Below are 17,062 nucleotides of genomic sequence, written 5' to 3'. Positions count from 1 at the left end.
GTAAAAGTTTTCACATAATTCTAGTTCCACATTAACGAATAAATGAAAACACATATATTACACTAGTCACTACACATTTTGTAAATGACAAGCTCTCATAAATTATAACAAAAAATCGAAGTCCCTTAAGTGCATATACGTAGAACGGCACTATTGGTTTGTTTTTGGTTTTTTGTAGAATTACAACCAGCAATCCAGCTTATAAGATTTCATTTCAAATTCACTGCAACAGAATCTCCAGTACATTTTTAAGGTACAATTCTCTACTCCTGCAACAATATTTTTTTCTTTTTTACCTTTTACAAGCCTTTAGCAATTAGATATGGAATTAGAGTTTTTTTTTTCAAGCACTGAAATCTTTTCCTCTACACTTTAAATGCTTTTATTTACCCAGTTTTATCTATTAAGTAATTATCAAACCATCTTCTCTTTGATTTGGAATGTTATATGTATAAATTATATATATATATATATAGCATATATATATAGCATATATACTATTTATATTATAGGTATAAATCTTAAACCAAATTAAAAGTTTTTTTTTTTTTTAAAGATTTTATTTATTTATTTGACAGAGATAGAGACAGCCAGCGAGAGAGGGAACACAAGCAGGGGGAGTGGGAGAGGAAGAAGCAGGCTCATAGCAGAGGAGCCTGATGTGGGGCTCGATCCCAGAACGCCGGGATCACGCCCTGAGCCGAAGGCAGACGCTCAACCGCTGTGCCACCCAGGCGCCCCCCAAATTAAAAGATTTTGATATTTGAATTCACTAAGTGATTGTATGTAAATTGTTGTTTCCATGAGTTTTCTGAAATGGTGAAAAAGGCTTAATTCTTTTCTTTTGGTGTCTGGAAATCCCAGTTCGTAACAATGAAAACAGTTAGGTGAATATAATTTTCATTTAGATCAAGAAGGATTCATCCCATGCCCTACGTCTAATTCATATAGATTCGTTTTCATTATCCCAATTTTCCCATAGATTATGCTTCCTTGACAAACACAAATTTAGGCACCCTCTGTCTTTTCCTCTTTTACAAGTAACTCCTTATCATCGTACCCGTAAGAAAGCCCATTACACCATAAATTTTGAACATTCCACTAAGAATAATAATTTATATATTCCAGGGGCGCCTGGGTGGCTCAGTCGGTTAAGCGTCTGCCTTCGGCTCAGGTCATGATCTCAGGGTCCTGGGATGGAGCCCCGCATCGGACTCCCTGCTCTGCAGAGAACCTGCTTCTCTCTCCCTCTGCTCCTCCCCCTGCATGTGCATTCTCTCATGCTCTCTCTCCCTCTCTCTCAAATGAATAAATAAAATCTTTTTTAAAAATAGTAATTTATATATTCCAGCCAATTTTTATGGGGGAAAAATCACTCTTTTTATGGCACTGGGGTTTAAGAAATTGTAAAGTTCTATATCAGCCTAAGACAATACAAATTAATTCACCTTTAAGACTGCCTATAATTTATTCCTAGGAATGTTCATATGTACTCATGAATACATGTACATATGAACCCTGAAAGAGAGGAGGGAAAAGAAAGAAGTTAATACTTCTTCTTTTTTTAAAGATTTGTATATTTATTTGAGAGAGAGCACATGCACATGTGTGCACGAATGAGCAGGGGGAGAGCCAGAGGAAGAGGGAGAATCTCAAGCAGACTCCCCACTGAGCATGGAGCCTGATGTGGGGCTCGATCTCACAACCCTGAGATCATGACCTGAGTGGAAACCAAGAGTCAGATGCTCAAGTGACCGAGCCATCCAGGTGCCCCAAGAAGTTAACACTTCTTAAACTTTGTACTAATACGAGGTATTTTTCTCACACAGAGTAACTTATCTTGTCCTCAACACAATCTTATGAGAGTTTTAAGTATTCATTATCCCCATTTCTTTAGATGTAAATTCTAAATCACAAATGGTGAAGTGATTTGCTCAAGGTCAGATCTAGCTTATAAGTGGTGGAGCTGGGACTTGATGTCAAGTTTCCAGTAGAATTTCCACTTCACTGTGACGCCTCCTCAACTCTTACCTTAGTTTCTAAGTTTTTTATAAGCTCCCCCAAACTCCTACACTTACTCTCCAAACTGTTACAAAACCACTCTGTTGAGGTCAGAGGGGGACAAGAATAAAGTAAAGAAGAGAATCAAAAGCAGAATGAGGGAGAAAATTGCGACTGGCTTCATATTTACTATGGTTTAGTCCTGCGAGTTGGTGTTTTCCAGTATCTCATTAAACAGGTCCAAGAGATGCGTACTATTATCTTCAAATATAAATGGGGAAACAGATTCACAGGGATGATCTAACTTGCTCAAGGTTATGGGAAAGGCAGGGAGGATTAAGACTCAAGGCTGCTGGGGATGTACTGTATGGTGACTAATATAACAAAATAAAAATTATTAAAAAAAAAAAAAAGACTCAAGGCTGCCCAACTGGAAAGGGGGACAAGAGACTGAGAGAATCAGAGTTGTAAGAGGCCTGAGAGGTAAATATATTTAATAAGTTGCTTGGAATACGAATCTCCCTCAAATGTGTTACTGCTTAAATATTTCCACGTAGAAGAAACTAAATTCTTTCTGAATACACATTCCATTTGGAATAACTTTGATAGTGAAAAGATTCTCCCCTACACCATGTTGGGAGAGGTTATGTCCATCCAACCTCTGCTCCAGAGGGGTGTCCTATACTGGTCAAAATCATACACGTAATATTCTCTTCCCTAAAGAGAACACCTGAGATGGAGTGAGAGAATTTACCAATTAAGATTTACATAACTAACAGGAAAAGCAAAGCCATTTAGATTAAGATAATATATACTGCCTGAATAAAAATGCTGAGGACAGTTTGGAAAAGAGAAGCCAGGTGTTGTGAAAACCAGGATCATTCAGTTTCCTCTCAGCACTCACATGACTTAGAGGGAGTGACCTTGGGCAAGTCACTTCACTTCTCCAGATTTTAATTTACTCACCTCGGAAGTCACTCAGATAATCTTAGCATATGTTCAACATGGAAAATTCTATGATTACAGAATTTCAATTATATTATCCGTAAACACTCTTGGAATGCTTACACACACACAGAACAGTGGATTAAATTCACTGCAGGAAACATGGCCACAAGGTTTGAGGTGATGAGGACTAACTTTATTCCCTTCTCAATCACTCTTTATTTAAATGGTTACACGAACCCAAGTTTTCATTCATTTTGAGAACTAATACCTGAATGGCAGATGCTAGCCTTTCTCTGGGTAATGAAACTAAAAATCCTTGGGAGTGTTTTAATATTCTTGTTCTATCAGCCAAAACAATAAACGGAAACTATGACCAAGAAATAAAAACAAAAATATTTATAGCTGTTTCAGCTTTCTAGAATCTGAAAATAATCTTACTATATTTATATGCTAGAAGAATTATGTATATATTTTTCATTGTAAAATGTTCCTAGAGATTAGACAGAGACTACTTTCCCAATCGCTTCAATGATTTGCTTAAAGAGTGTCTTACAGGTCAAATGTGAATCACCCCAAGTTACCCAGCTTGTTGGTAGCACCACTGGGAACTGGTGTGACTTTAAAATAAAGAACATTTAAGGTAAAGGCAAGTGTTCAGCATTCAACAGCTAGAGGAGAGGAGTCTACCACGATGACAGAAGTGGTCATCAAAATGTGAGAAAAACGGGGCGCCTGGGTGGCGCAGCGGTTAAGCGTCTGCCTTCGGCTCAGGGCGTGATCCCGGCGTTAGGGGATCGAGCCCCACATCAGGCTCCTCCGCTATGAGCCTGCTTCTTCCTCTCCCACTCCCCCTGCTTGTGATCCCTCTCTCGCTGGCTGTCTCTGTCAAATAAATAAATAAACATAATCTTAAAAAAAAAATGTGAGAAAAACAAAGGTAAAGAGAAGACATGCTGAATTCAGAGAGTTATATGTAGAGTTAAGTAAAGAAATACCTCAAGTGGATTCAAACTGTGCAACTGGATTCTTCAAATTTATTAGAACATAAGCTCTATGAGGGTAAGAACCTTCATTGTTTTTCATGGCAATAAGGTCCATCTAGAACGGTGCCTGCATGGAGCAGGTGTTTCATATGTATTCACTGAATGAAGAGGAGGAGGAAATAACGGAAGAAAATGGTTGACATATAAAAATAATAAAAATGGAAATACCGCCATAAGAGCAGACATGGTAGAGTTTATGGTTTACTAGACGGCTCGGACAGATTCAGTAGACAAGAGTCATGTTCTAGTTCTCAGCGGCTCTGAGTGTAACTTTGGACAAGTCATAACTTTTTTATGCCTCAGTTTCTCGATCTATAAACTATCTCTTTCTTTACACTTTAAAAGGATCCTATGAGGTGACAGTAAAAGGAAAAGGGAAGGAGGAAGAACAAAGATATATGGTTTGGGACATAATGACTTTCCGGGAAAGCAGAAATGTTGATTTGTACAAACGTGTATAAGAGTCAGCAGAGAAACCGTGTGAAACATACTAAGGAAAAGGAGAGGGAGTGATCTGGAAGAGGGACAAAAGTTTGAATTCATTGTGCCAATCAGAAACCAGTATATTGTTCTAGAGACGTATTTTTGTATGTGTGTTTGTAATATGTGTAAATGCCATTCAGTATTAAAATGCAATGAAGTATGTGAAAAGATCAGTAAAGATGCTTTAGTATTTTAGAACACAATGAAATACTGAATAAATAAAGCCAAAGCGGCATCATTAGAAAAATAAAGGAGGATTCAAAAGATAATTGGGTGGGGGGCGCCTGGGTGGCACAGCGGTTGGGCGTCTGCCTTCGGCTCAGGGTGTGATCCCAGCGTTATGGGATCGAGCCCCACATCAGGCTCCTCCACTGGGAGCCTGCTTCTTCCTCTCCCACTCCCCCTGCTTGTGTTCCCTCTCTTGCTGGCTGTCTCTATCTCTGTTGAATAAATAAATATTAAAAAAAAAAAAAAGATAATTGGGTGGGTGGGAAGGCAGAGGAAGGAAGAAAACGATCTAGGGATCATCAAGGAACGAGGAGGAACGGGGTGGGCAGTGCAGGGAAGAGGTGAGCCACGGAGCCATCTGCTCTATGTCAGCAAAGAGCCCACCCTGGAAAACCCGATCTGCTTTCAACAGTGACCTGAACACTGTAGGGATGATCAAATAAAAAGGGAAAAGACTAGCGCTACTGAAAATTTAATAAAAGCAAAATAAGAAGGTGGGAAGAACACCGAATTTCAATAGCATGAACTATACATGCTTAATCAGTGGTCCCACTTGACATAGGTCCCTAACCGTTGGATGCCACTGAAGCCACCAGAGTTGGTCTCTAGTTCTACTCTCTGGACCATGGAGAAGCTGACAGGAGAAAAGAGCCACATGTGGGTTTAAATTCTGGGGGACAGAACACTACTCCGTTTCCTACTATTTTGGATTTCACTAAACCTTTCGGCATGTTGTGAATTTTAGTAAAAGAATGTCACTAAGTCCTCAGAGCCCGGGTTTCCTCACCAGTGAATTTATCAAATTATTTGGTTTCAGTCGAGGATCTTTCACTTCCAGTTTTTAATGTCTTGGGCTTTAAACAAGTTTGGTTAAAGCGGAGAAAAGTTATTTGAAATCAACACCCTGAAATCCCTACAAGTACAGTTGCAAGGAACTAGAAGAATCTCTTGGGCTTAAATAAACGCCACTTTGAAACTGAAAGGAAGAAATCCTTTGGTCCATTCAATTAATCATGTTGAGCTTTTGCAAAGGGTAGTGATTCATATTGTCACTGTGGTAACAATGGTTTGCCATGCAACCCAATACAAAGAGATTTAAGACAAAGCAAAACAAATTTGGCTCTGTTGTCAAGCAGGCTCTCCCATCCAGAAATATATTTTCTCCCAAGATGGTACTATGGTTCTCTGCTACAATTTAATTAATCAGCTCTCTTTATAGGAATCTAAGTTTGCAATCTCTCCGAGTCAGTTCTTTCCATACAAACAGAGGTTAAGAAAAGTCTTAAAGCCCAGGCAAAGAAAAGAAATTAATGGTTCAAGTATTATGTGCCCCAGTGAGAAATAAAAACTTCACTATTACCATGGCAAATAAAGATATGGTAGTGGGAAACCACTACCCACACACAGAAAAACTTCAAATTAAAAAGAAAAAGTATGTATATTTTTCCAATCCTGCATTAGATTTCTTGAGATCTAAATGTATGCATAGATTAATCTGGTGGAAACACAGAATTATATTACCTTATGAGAGAAATGCCCATTTTAGAAAACCTGATGTAACCACTATTCCAATACGCAATTTAAAATGTTACATACTGCCTTTTACTACACTAAAGACAAAGAATGTTTTAATTTTAAAAGAGTCGGTGGGAAGGGGAGTAATTCCAGGGTTCATAGAATAAAATCCTAATACTAGAAGGTAGACTGGTTGGGGAATAACAGAGCAGACACAATTACCAGGATTGTCTCTCTTCCACTCTCTCAGGCTCCAGGATAAAGAAGAATCAATTAGCCCTCCACAGACTATGACCTTGAGGGCTACAGCTCTGCGCTTAAATGCTGAATGTGCTCAGACAGATAGGAAAGGGAGAATGATGTCCTGAAACCTGGGGGAGAGCATGTGCCAGATATGATAACGTCGCCTTAAGACGTACACCATCACGGCGCAGCTCACGTCAAAAACACACATGACCAAAGGAAGGCTCTGTTTCTTCTGTGACTAAGCAGTACTTTCTGAGTTGAAGGAAAAAAGTGAACGAGGTTACAAAATGACAGTCTGATTCCAAGCTTTTTTTTTTTTTTTTTGCTTTTCTTTAGTCCACACTTACAAGCTTTTTAAACAACAAAGCATCCACTTATAGGAGTGTCTGAAAACAGAGCTCCCTGGACCCATCTCCCTCCTCCTCCCTCATCCCCCCAAAAATAGACTCCTAATTTTTAGGATATTAGTGTTTTTGTTGTTTTCAGGCACTGGGCAAAAAAAAAAAAAAAAAAAAATTAACACAGAGTTTCCCACATAGAAAACCCATAGGCGGTCAAGTGTTAAGCACGGTCTACCCCTAACTTTTCAGGAGAAAACTACTTCCCACACTGCTTTTCCAGGCTTATCTCCAACGCACTTCAAAATGCTGCAGCTGTGTCTCTGGCCAGAACTGGCCACTGCGATGCTTTTAGGCAGCAGTAAATCTTTTCCACTCAATGCAAATGCCAGAAAATCAATGCCCAAGCTCGAAAATAAAGAGAAGAGAAACTATATGAAAGGCATACCCTGTGAAAACACTTAGCAGAAGAATTTACCTTAAAAAATAATGTCTCAAAAAGTCACAACATACTTTCTGACATGGCCCTAGATCAGGAAAAGGTAACTGGATGGTTCTTTGCTCCCGCCCGGGGCCCCAAAGATGACAAAATCACAGACTTTACTTAAAGAGTTGTTTTTTTTTTTCCCCACCCCAAAAGAGTCCTCTTTCTTTTTCTGGACAACTAAACCTCTTCGGGCACATTTTAATTAAAGACAAGTTTCAGACGATAAAGACAAAGAGGTAACCTTGTCTTCATGGTGAATTTTGCTTCTCTTTGCAGGTTCAGTACTTGCTTTTTATAGCCTGTCATTTCATCTGGGTATTATTTCCCGGTCACTTTGCCAGGTGGGACGAGGCGGTGAATGCAGTGATGTCTGTCAGACCTTTAATGATGCTTCAGGGATTTGATAAAAATACAAAGCAGTGTCTGCAGAAAGGAGGTTCTTTCCTAATTACACCTGAAAAACAAGCCTCTCTCTCTCTCTCTCTCTTTTTTTTAATCTTTGCCACTGAAACGGCTGTGTATGAAATGATCTTGACTCACAAGCACAAATCTAGTGTTCCGTGTTTCTCTACCCCACGGGTCTCCCTCATTCGGAACATAACGTCTAGAAAAGATAGCCTTTATTCTTCCTTACCACCCAGAGGGAAACAGAAGGGGTGAGTATTTCATCACGGAACCCTTACCCTCAACTCTTAAGAGATTTTACACACGTTATTAAGAACCAAATCCTCTCGCCTTTCACTTTTTTCTACTAAGGAAATATTCATCAACGGTAAAAAGTGGTAGAAGACAGAGACAACAACAATAAATCAGAAACATACAGGGAAAAAGCAGCTAGAGGAGACTCCTCCCTCTATACTGACGTTTGGAGCAATCTGACTAGTCATGGTTTCATCCTTGTCAACTTTGCATTGTAAAAGCATCGCAGCGACCCAGTCGGCACAGCAGCACATTGTTCTGGACTGTTTTAAGAGCGTGGTTTCTCCTCACTCACAGGTTATTAAACTGCGGGGCTGCAGTCAGACGGGCAAAAATGACACGTCTGGGGGGAAAAAAAAACGCTGTACCTTACTAATGGATCTTGGACTTTTTAATGACTGCCAGGGAAGCTCTTTAAACATTTGATTACAGAAGACAAAACTAATTTGGGAAAATCCCTTCATGCAGACTTTGTACTGCGTCCTGAAGAAAATAAAGCTGCCCCTAATAAGTGCTCAGTGGCCGAAACTCCAATTTGGGCAGGACAGCAAGAGCCTGCCCGACGGAGGGGTGAGCACGGTAAATGCGCTCTCAGGAAGAACCAATTAAAATAGAAACGTGGTGAGAGCGGTGAAGGGAACAGGAAGAAGGGATGGAGGCAGATAACAGGCCGTGTGGGACCGCTGGGAGGCGGAGGGAGGGTAACAAAAGAGTGAGGAGGGGTGATGGAAGGCTCCAGGGGAAAAAGACACGAAACCACACTCGCCGCTCTATGGAAGTCACACTGACATAAAATATAAAGGATGCTCTGCTGTCTCATTTTTTAAAAGTGTTAGAAATCAGTGGAATTGCAGTGACATTCAAGCATGACTCGCAGACGCTCCACTTGTGGGTCCCCCACCCGAGGCTGTGAACAATCTGGCTGGAGCGAACCCTGCTTCATACCAGCAGTTTGCAAGATCATTTTACGCATCTCTTCCAGGCCACCCCGAGCGCTGTCACATGATGTGCTTCAACAAAACCATGCAATTAAAATAGAAGAAGACAAGGAAAGAGCTCCCTGCGCTAGAGAACACCTTTTCGTGCCTCAAGCCCACCCCTTTCCATTATTCATCACCTCTCTCTCTCTACTTACAAAGTTTAGGAGCAGTTTGGAGATTAGTTTCTGTTGTTTGTGGCTGAGTTGCTGACTTGGGTGTTCTCACCTCAGGGCTCCGTGTGGGGAAAGGGAAGGATGGTGCAGTGGACGGCAGGAAAGAAAAGGCGAAAATACGATTCTTCGGGGTGGGTACCGCTGCGGGTTGGGAGGACACGACTGCATTGTCAACTTGCAGTGTAACTTGAACCCCAGTTTCAGATGGAGCCCTAGAGACAGGTGCAGTGTATGCCTCAGATGCTACCCACACAGCTGAGGCGGCACTTGGATCCAGAGAAATAATAGGGTCCTGGCCTAACCCCCCAGGGTCAAGGTGAGTAGGAGAGTCATACTCAAATATCTTGTCCACGAACACCCACTTGAGGCCGGCAATGCAGAGGCAGAGGCTGACCAGACAGGCCAGGATGGGGACAATGCAGATTTTCTCTGAGTTGAGACAACCTCTCAGGCGCTCGGCTTCCAGGCAGACACAGCAGGGAACGGCCAGGCCCACGAGTCCGGGGGTTCTCCCATCTTCAGTCTGGGTCTCTGGCATGTCTTCTGCGGCCGGAAGCCCGTCAAGAGATGGGTCTGCACTGAGCTGGGTGGAGGGGCTGGAGGACCTCTCAGCAGCTCCCTCGGACATGTCTGGGGAATAAATCTCCATCGGCTCACCTCCAGAAGGCCTGGCCTCTCTCACGGTCCATTACCATGCAGAGCCCCCCCCAAGCAAATGATACAGCATCTTACAGGGGGAAATCGATAAGTCTTCCAAGTCCAAGGCCATTATCAAAAAGCAAGAGGAGTTCAGGAGGAAGGAAGGAGAAGAAAAGCCTCTAGCAACTACCAAATAAAAGTATATTGTAATTCGTGACTGCTGTTTCTGGGCCACTTTTGCAGTTCTTTCAAATGCTTCTCCAAGCCATCCGGGCCGGTCAAGAGGACCGGGGCCAAAACAGAAACCGAGCCGATGGTGGGTCAGTTAAGTAAACCAGTAGCCCAAACTGAAAGGCATGTTTCTCACCTCGAGCATCTGAAGCTGGTGTCTGCTCAGATGGAGAAAACAACTGTCATGCAGGAGAAGTAAAAGCAAAAGCAGGACCAGCGGCGGCGGCGGCGGTGGCAGCAGCGGCGGCGGCAGGAGAGGCAGCAGTGACAGTAGCAACAGCATCCTGTTGTGTTAACGCGACGGCTGAAAGAGGCTGAATCATTACAGAGCAGCAGGTGCCTGCCCTCCGAGCATCACTGCAAACAGGATCATCACAGAGGGATCCGAAGGGAAGAGTGCGGCCCCGGAGGGGCGGTGACTCCCCTCCCCGCCCTGCCTCCACCCCCACCCCCCAACCACTCCTCTTTGTCCTTCTTGAGCGCTCATTCACTTTCTTCCTCTGCGGCTCTGCCCTGCTTCATAGTCTCTTTCTCTTCCTTTCCCCTCCTCATCCAAAGACGTTCTCTGTCTCTTTCTCTCTCTCTCTCTTTCTTTTTCCTCCCTCCTCCCTCTGTCCGCACTCCAGAGCTGCTGGCTGGTCTGAGTAAAATCAGTAGACCCAGCAACGCAGGACTGCCAGTGACTTCCTATTTTATCCAATTAGAAGGAATAAAAGGCCATCAAATCAAAGAGAAGCAGGCAGGCACCAGTTAAGCTCACTCCCCATGGCCCCCACCCCTTTTCTTCCCTTTCTCTTTTTCTCTCCTCAAAAAGCGGCCCCAGTTTTCCACCCCCACCTTGCTTGCTTCCAGTCTTGCCGGCTCTCTTTCCTTCACCCACCGTTGGGTCAGAAAAAGCCAGCGATCGATGCTAGCAATCTAACAAAGCTGGGATGGGGCGGGGGATGTAGGTGGGACCTTATGGGTTGGACCTGAGGCTTGGCAAAGTCTGATATCTGATTCCTCCCTAGAGAGGTAAGCTTTTCAACAGCAATTTCTTCTTGCCTGCCGCTGCGAGATAGCATTCCTTCCCCTGCCCTCTAATAAGTTTTGTTCACCGAGAGGACTGTTATTACCTGATTTCCAACCAACAGTTAGAACACTTCTTTTTCGAACCATGGACAGCTCTGCCTTCAGCCCTGTTCCCCACGATCCTGTAAGACTTTGCAATACCCAGGGTGAAGTGTTGAGCCTATGTTGGAGGAGGGGTGCCAGGCGAGGGGAGAGGTGTTCATGTATCCCCAGTCTGGTCCCATTTAAATTTCCATTTCCTCTTTCCACCCACAGCAGTCCTAGACTAATGTCAAGCTAATAAGAACCACTGGTAAATAGCGCTACGAAGGGAGCAAAGGCTACCACTTCATTTTGAAATTAGCCTTCACTGCGACTCCACACGGCAGAGGGCTGAACTCCCTGGGCGCTGTAATATATACCACATGTCCTCAGCTAGAACCACACTGCAAGTATTAAGAACGGTTTTCCCTAAGAGCAGGCCTACTGGGTTAGGTTTCAGTAGCTTTACCTTACAGATAGTTTCAACGCGGGATTTTTCCCCCTTTTATTTTATTTTATTTTATTTTTTTAAAAGATTTTATTTACTTATTTGACAGAGATAGAGACAGCCAGAGAGAGAGGGAACACAGGCAGGGGGAGCAGGAAAGGAAGAAGCAGGCTCCCAGTGTATGAGCCTGATGTGGGGCTCGATCCCAGGACTCTGGGATCACGCCCTGAGCCAAAGGCAGACGCTTAACGACCGAGCCACCCAGGCGCCCCTTTTCCCCCTTTTAAAACAGCAGCCATTAAAAGGCTGGAGGAAATGCAGTCTTTAACAGGGAGTACAGGATTCCCTGAACCTCCCATTCCTGCTTGTCAGTTCACACTATACGCATCTGAACCTTTAACCCATGCTTTCCTGTGACTGCGCACCCAAACGGTTTCCAAGGAACCATTTTGCTCACCTATGTCAATAGGAGTCTTAAAAACTCTCTCCAAATCTATACTACGCAACCATCATATGAGTCCCAGAAGCAATAAATTTAGAGCTCAAGTCCTGAGAAATTCTGCTTTAAGCACATTATATTTTGTAATAGCACAATCTCCACGACTCTGAAATATTTTTAAGCTTTAAGTGGGCACACAGCAAGAATTTTATCATTTCTTTCAAACTGAAATTGGCCCATAATTATAAATGATTTAAAGGGCATTACATCTCAAAATGTGTTTGCAGGAACAACAACTACAAAAGCCTGGAACAATTTGCCTAATTGTAGTTATGACTGTGACAAGCTTACGGGCAAAATGACTTATGCACTCCATAACCTGCACTTATAATACCGATAACCAATATTTTAAAAGAATACTTAAAACAAGATCCTCTGCCTACTTTCTAGCTTTAGCTATTTTAGTTTTTAATTCATTCATTTATTTTAGAGAGGGGAGGGAGGGAGAGCACAAGCGGGGGCGGGGGGCAAAAGGAGAAACTCCCAAGTAGGCTCCACATTCAGTGGGGAGTCCGATGTGGGGCTGCATCTCAGGACCCTGAGACCATGACCTGAGCTGAAACCAAGAGTGAGATGCTCAACTGACTGAGCCACTCAGGTGTCCCATTCACTATTTGATTTTAAAGTAGTGAGAGTTTTCTTAAAGATTCTAACAATGGACCTGAAATTTCATATCACAGGAGATCTGTATGTTTGCATTTACAGTATTCATACTGAGAGGTATGAACATTTAAATAATCAATACTCATGTAAATATTCAAAACCAATATAAGCAAAGTAAGTGTTTATGCTTTTAGGGTACTTGATAATTCCTTTACAGATCACCCAGTTTCAATACACAGTCCCTAACGCCTCACTTCTGTCCCAAATCAACATTACACTCAAGTATAATACATTGTCATTTCATTCACAGCCAATCATCTAAGTTTCAAAAATCGAAATGGGGTTCAGGCAGCCCCAGTTGGGCAGGTAAGAGAAGATCCCCAAACCAGTAACCTAGAGTTTAAAAGAGTGGTCCTCGGCTTATACCAACAACTACTCACCTCACCTTAATCACTGAAAGCAAACATGTTCTGCAGACAAAGGTTATCGGGCTCTGCTCTACCTGTCATCTTAAAGACACCCAGCATTTAGAAAGGAAAACAACATATCCTACAAAGGCTAGGACATAACAGCAGAGACAAAATCCTGTGGGCTGCCACAGTGGTTCTTTCCCCTGGGCTCCACACATCGGACTTGGGGTGTGTACGTGTCCTCCCTGGAGAGGTATTCCAAGAGCCCCGTGGCACCTTGAAGCTAAGATTAGCTTGCAGAAAGGATGCTTCCTATAAAGTTGTTTCCCACCAAATCAGACGGTGAATGTCATCGAGGAAAGGGGGTACAGGAGGTAAAGAAAAAAAAAGAATTCTTCATTGTTCCCCCTTGGGACTAGGAGCTGAATAAGCCCTTAATCAAATCCCCTACAGCAGTAAAGAAGTGAGGAAGGGTGGTGTGAATCGGTGAAGGATCAGAATTTCTTTTGGATGAAACATGCTTATTTGGAGGAAGAATTGCAAGGAGAGACCACTTTAACCCTTCAGGCTCCATCCAAATAAAGCCCAGGAGCACCCATATTTCTGTGTCCCCTTAAAAAATAAACATGAGCCAGATTTTTGCTACCTTTAAAAAATCACATTACCACCTCGTCCATTACAAAAAAGGCTACATTTATAGAGTTCCACCTTTGTGCCAGGCACTATGCTAGGTTGTTAATATATATTCTATAGTCTATATATATTCTATTATTATATATATATTCTATATATATATTATAATATATATTCTTATCTTCACTAATCCTGTACAGTACATATTGTCTTCAAAAAAAAAAAAAAAAAGAAAAAGAAACGCACTCAGGCAGCTTAGGTAACTTAGCCATGGACACAAAGCTATTAAGTGATATAGGGCCAAGATCTGAACAAAAAGTCTGACTCATGCTATTTCTGCTGAAAAATATTGCTTTTCTTTTTAATCACACAAATGTATCTGATTATACCTTGCTTCCCTATCATTTCAATGGGAGAATAAGTGGACCAGAAAGTGTAACAATGAAAAAGGCTTAGCTCCTTCACATAGTTTGTAAACAAACTTAAAGGTGTCTTGTTTCCAAAATAAGAGCTTTCTAAAATTTTGCCTAGTGATATCCAGAAGTTATAAGGATCAAGCATAGGCTCTCTAAATGTTACCTATTTATAATGGAAATTGAATGAGCCCCTCCACGGTCTCAGTTCCAGCATTTTCTCTGGAAAGCTCTTTCCGTTATGTACTTCCGTGCAACACACTGCCCCGAAATAGCTTAAAAAACAACAATGGTTGTATTCTATCTCACGAATCTGCAGGCTGACTGGGTTCAGCTGGGTGATTCTTCTGCTCCATCTGATGTCAGCTGGAGCTGCGATCAGCTGGGGCTGCAATCACTGGGGCTGTGATCAGCTGGGGCTGCAATCAGCTGGGGCTGAGATCAGCTGGTGCTGCAATCAGCTGGGGCTGTGATCAGCTGCAGCTGTGATCAGCTGGGGCTGCAATCATTGGGGCTGTGATCAGCTGGGGCTGCGATCAGCTGGGTCTGAGATCAGCTGGGGCTGCAATCAGCTGGGGCTGTGATCAGCTGGGGCTACGATCAGCTGGGGTACAGCTGGGCTGAAATAGGGAAGACAGCACTCTCATGACTGGCAGCTGATGCCAAACATCAGCTGGGAGCTCAGCAGGGACTATAGGAGGGTGCACCAACATAAGGCCTCTCCCTGGGGCTCGGGCTTCTCACAGCAAGGAGGCTGGGTTCTGAGCAAAAGCATCCCAAGGAGGAGGAAGCACAAGCTGCCAGTCATGCAGACTGAATCGGGAGGCTCCACGGGTCATTTCCTTTGCCTCCTACTGGTGACACAGGATGGGGATGGGGGTAGGGGAGTAAGTCTTGATGGGACAGCGACAAAGAATTTGCCACCATAATTTATCCACTGCAGAAGGTAAGGAAGTCAATGTTAGTAAGTCGACCTGGGACAAGAAAGACAGGGTAATATAGAATGGGATTTGGCAGAAGAAAATCAAAGTATACTTGTATTTCTGATCCACTTTCGTAACAGTCCAGCTTCCTTCTAAGCCAGCGCCAATGAAGAAAAAAATCCTGTCACACCATCAAATATACTCAATCTGCCACTTCAATTCAAGCCAAGCCATTGGGTTCAGCATTTATTTTATTTATTATCGGAAGTATTTAGCACAGCTCTGGCAGTTGAAAGAGGACGGTAATTGCCAGTTTGCTTTGACCAAATTACCCAAATTTCTTTTCTCTTTTACATTTTTTCCCCCTATATTTTGGCTCTTTCACTCTGAAAATGTTTACTTCTGAAAAAGCTTACCCCTGCTCCTACATTTTATGGCTAAAAGCGCAGAATTTACTTTGTGGTGTCTAGTACTACAGTAACCAGGATAATTCCATTTCTTTTTTTTTTTTTAAAGATTTATTTATTTAAGAGAGAGAGAGAGAAAGAGCATACATGAGCACAAGCTGGGGGAGAGGCAGAGGGAGAGAATCCCAAGCAGACTCTCTGCTGAGCACAGAGCTCGCTGACCCAGGAGATCATGACCTGAGCCAAAACCAATCAGACACCCAACCGACTGAGCCACCCAGGCATCCCCGGGATAATTTCATTTCTAAATTACAGTCATTGGCGATGACTAGGGGTAAAATGCAATGATTTATGTATTTGCTAATGAATTATGAAATCACAGTTTTCACAAGAAAGCTTCATGTCCTAAAGATAACCTTAAAAACGTACTGCTTCCTACAGAGAGGACAGAGTACTCAAATGCATCTGTTAGCCTCTTCCCACTCATCTGAGTCACTCCCAGGTGGCCTCAACTCCTCCCTGGAGCCCTTCTATGCTTCCAAGTCATGGACCCAGCATTTTCTTAACTGTACGACTGCTGGGGCACATCTCCTCAGTCTGTGTTATTATTTAATTATGCCATGTGTATAAGACTGAAGAATACAGTTTCTTTGAAGGCCAGCCCTATTACTATCTCGCTGTCCCAAGCCTAGAGCTGTGTTCTCTATTCGGTACATACATTTTGTTTGGTTTTATTTGTAACTGAAATTGACTTATATAGATTTTGGCACCTCTATTAAACAGGCAAACTTTTTCCGTATCCATCTCTTTATTCCAAATACCCTCTATAGGCTCGTTCATTTTTTTCAAACCTTGTAGGGTTCAGTTCAGGCACATTCTTACCAAATTTTTCCAACTGTTCCTAAATATGCCTTTTATGAATTTATCTTATTCTAGTGAAACTGTTACCACAACTACGCTTCACCTTTAACCACCACAGATCCTTTCAGTGGATGGAAAGTTGGGAATAAACCAAAATTTAACCGTTGTTCCTGTAATTCTTCTCTCTTCGAGTGTAGACTCTGATTATACTTTATTCTTACCCAGTGAAAATTTTCTCAGAGAAGACAATCCGACTTAATTTTAAAAGTTTTTTTTTAAAAGATTTTATTTATTTATTTGACAGAGATAGAGACAGCCAGCGAGAGAGGGAACACAAGCAGGGGGAGTGGGAGAGGAAGAAGCAGGCTCCCAGCAGAGGAGCCTGATGTGGGGCTCGATCCCATAACCCCGGGATCACGCCCTGAGCCGAAGGCAGACGCCCAACCGCTGTGCCACCCAGGCGCCCCCCGACTTAATTTTAAAAATCACTTCGTGAGACGCTGTATCAAACGTTTGGTATTGACTGTGGGTCTGTGTTCTCATTTTATAACAAGGTGATCAATTCACTCTGGCACATTTTGTTCTTTAGATCCTCTGTTGCTCACGACACAGCACATGACCTCAAAGATGAGGATGCGAGAATTTTACATATAGAAAAATATCTTTATTCAATGGGAGTGTTATAATAAGCTTTCTTTACTTTGAGAGAAACGATTGGTTTCTCATTCCCCCGTAAGTAAAATCATTAGTTATATGCAAACA

At 42.5% G+C, this 17,062-nt stretch overlaps 2 protein-coding genes across 7 annotated transcripts in view; both read right to left on the bottom strand.

Moving 5' to 3' along the window:
* Positions 1-17,062, bottom strand: part of NRG1 (neuregulin 1) — a 1,048,028-nt gene that overhangs the window by 111,246 nt on the left and 919,720 nt on the right. For 2 of the 6 annotated variants that reach the window (XM_057303498.1, XM_044387475.2), the window contains exon 1: positions 9,124-9,948. The exons of 3 other annotated variants lie outside the window; for them this stretch is intronic. In XM_057303498.1, the coding sequence (XP_057159481.1) occupies positions 9,124-9,790 (667 nt within the window). In that variant the 5' untranslated portion in view covers positions 9,791-9,948. Of the gene's footprint in view, positions 1-9,123; positions 10,103-17,062 lie in introns of those variants that run through there. One more of the 6 variants, XM_057303501.1, reaches the window with a different exon arrangement.
* On the bottom strand, positions 10,103-10,373 carry LOC130541903 (uncharacterized). The gene has a single exon (XM_057303502.1). The coding sequence runs from the start codon at positions 10,292-10,294 to the stop codon at positions 10,106-10,108; it is 189 nt and encodes a 62-aa protein (XP_057159485.1). The 5' UTR covers positions 10,295-10,373; the 3' UTR covers positions 10,103-10,105.

Source organism: Ursus arctos, unplaced genomic scaffold (assembly GCF_023065955.2).
Source record: "Ursus arctos isolate Adak ecotype North America unplaced genomic scaffold, UrsArc2.0 scaffold_27, whole genome shotgun sequence".
In the NCBI taxonomy this organism is placed as follows: domain Eukaryota; kingdom Metazoa; phylum Chordata; class Mammalia; order Carnivora; family Ursidae; genus Ursus; species Ursus arctos.
The sequence above is the reverse complement of the archived record's forward strand: the minus strand, read 5'-3'. Positions and strand labels throughout refer to the sequence as shown.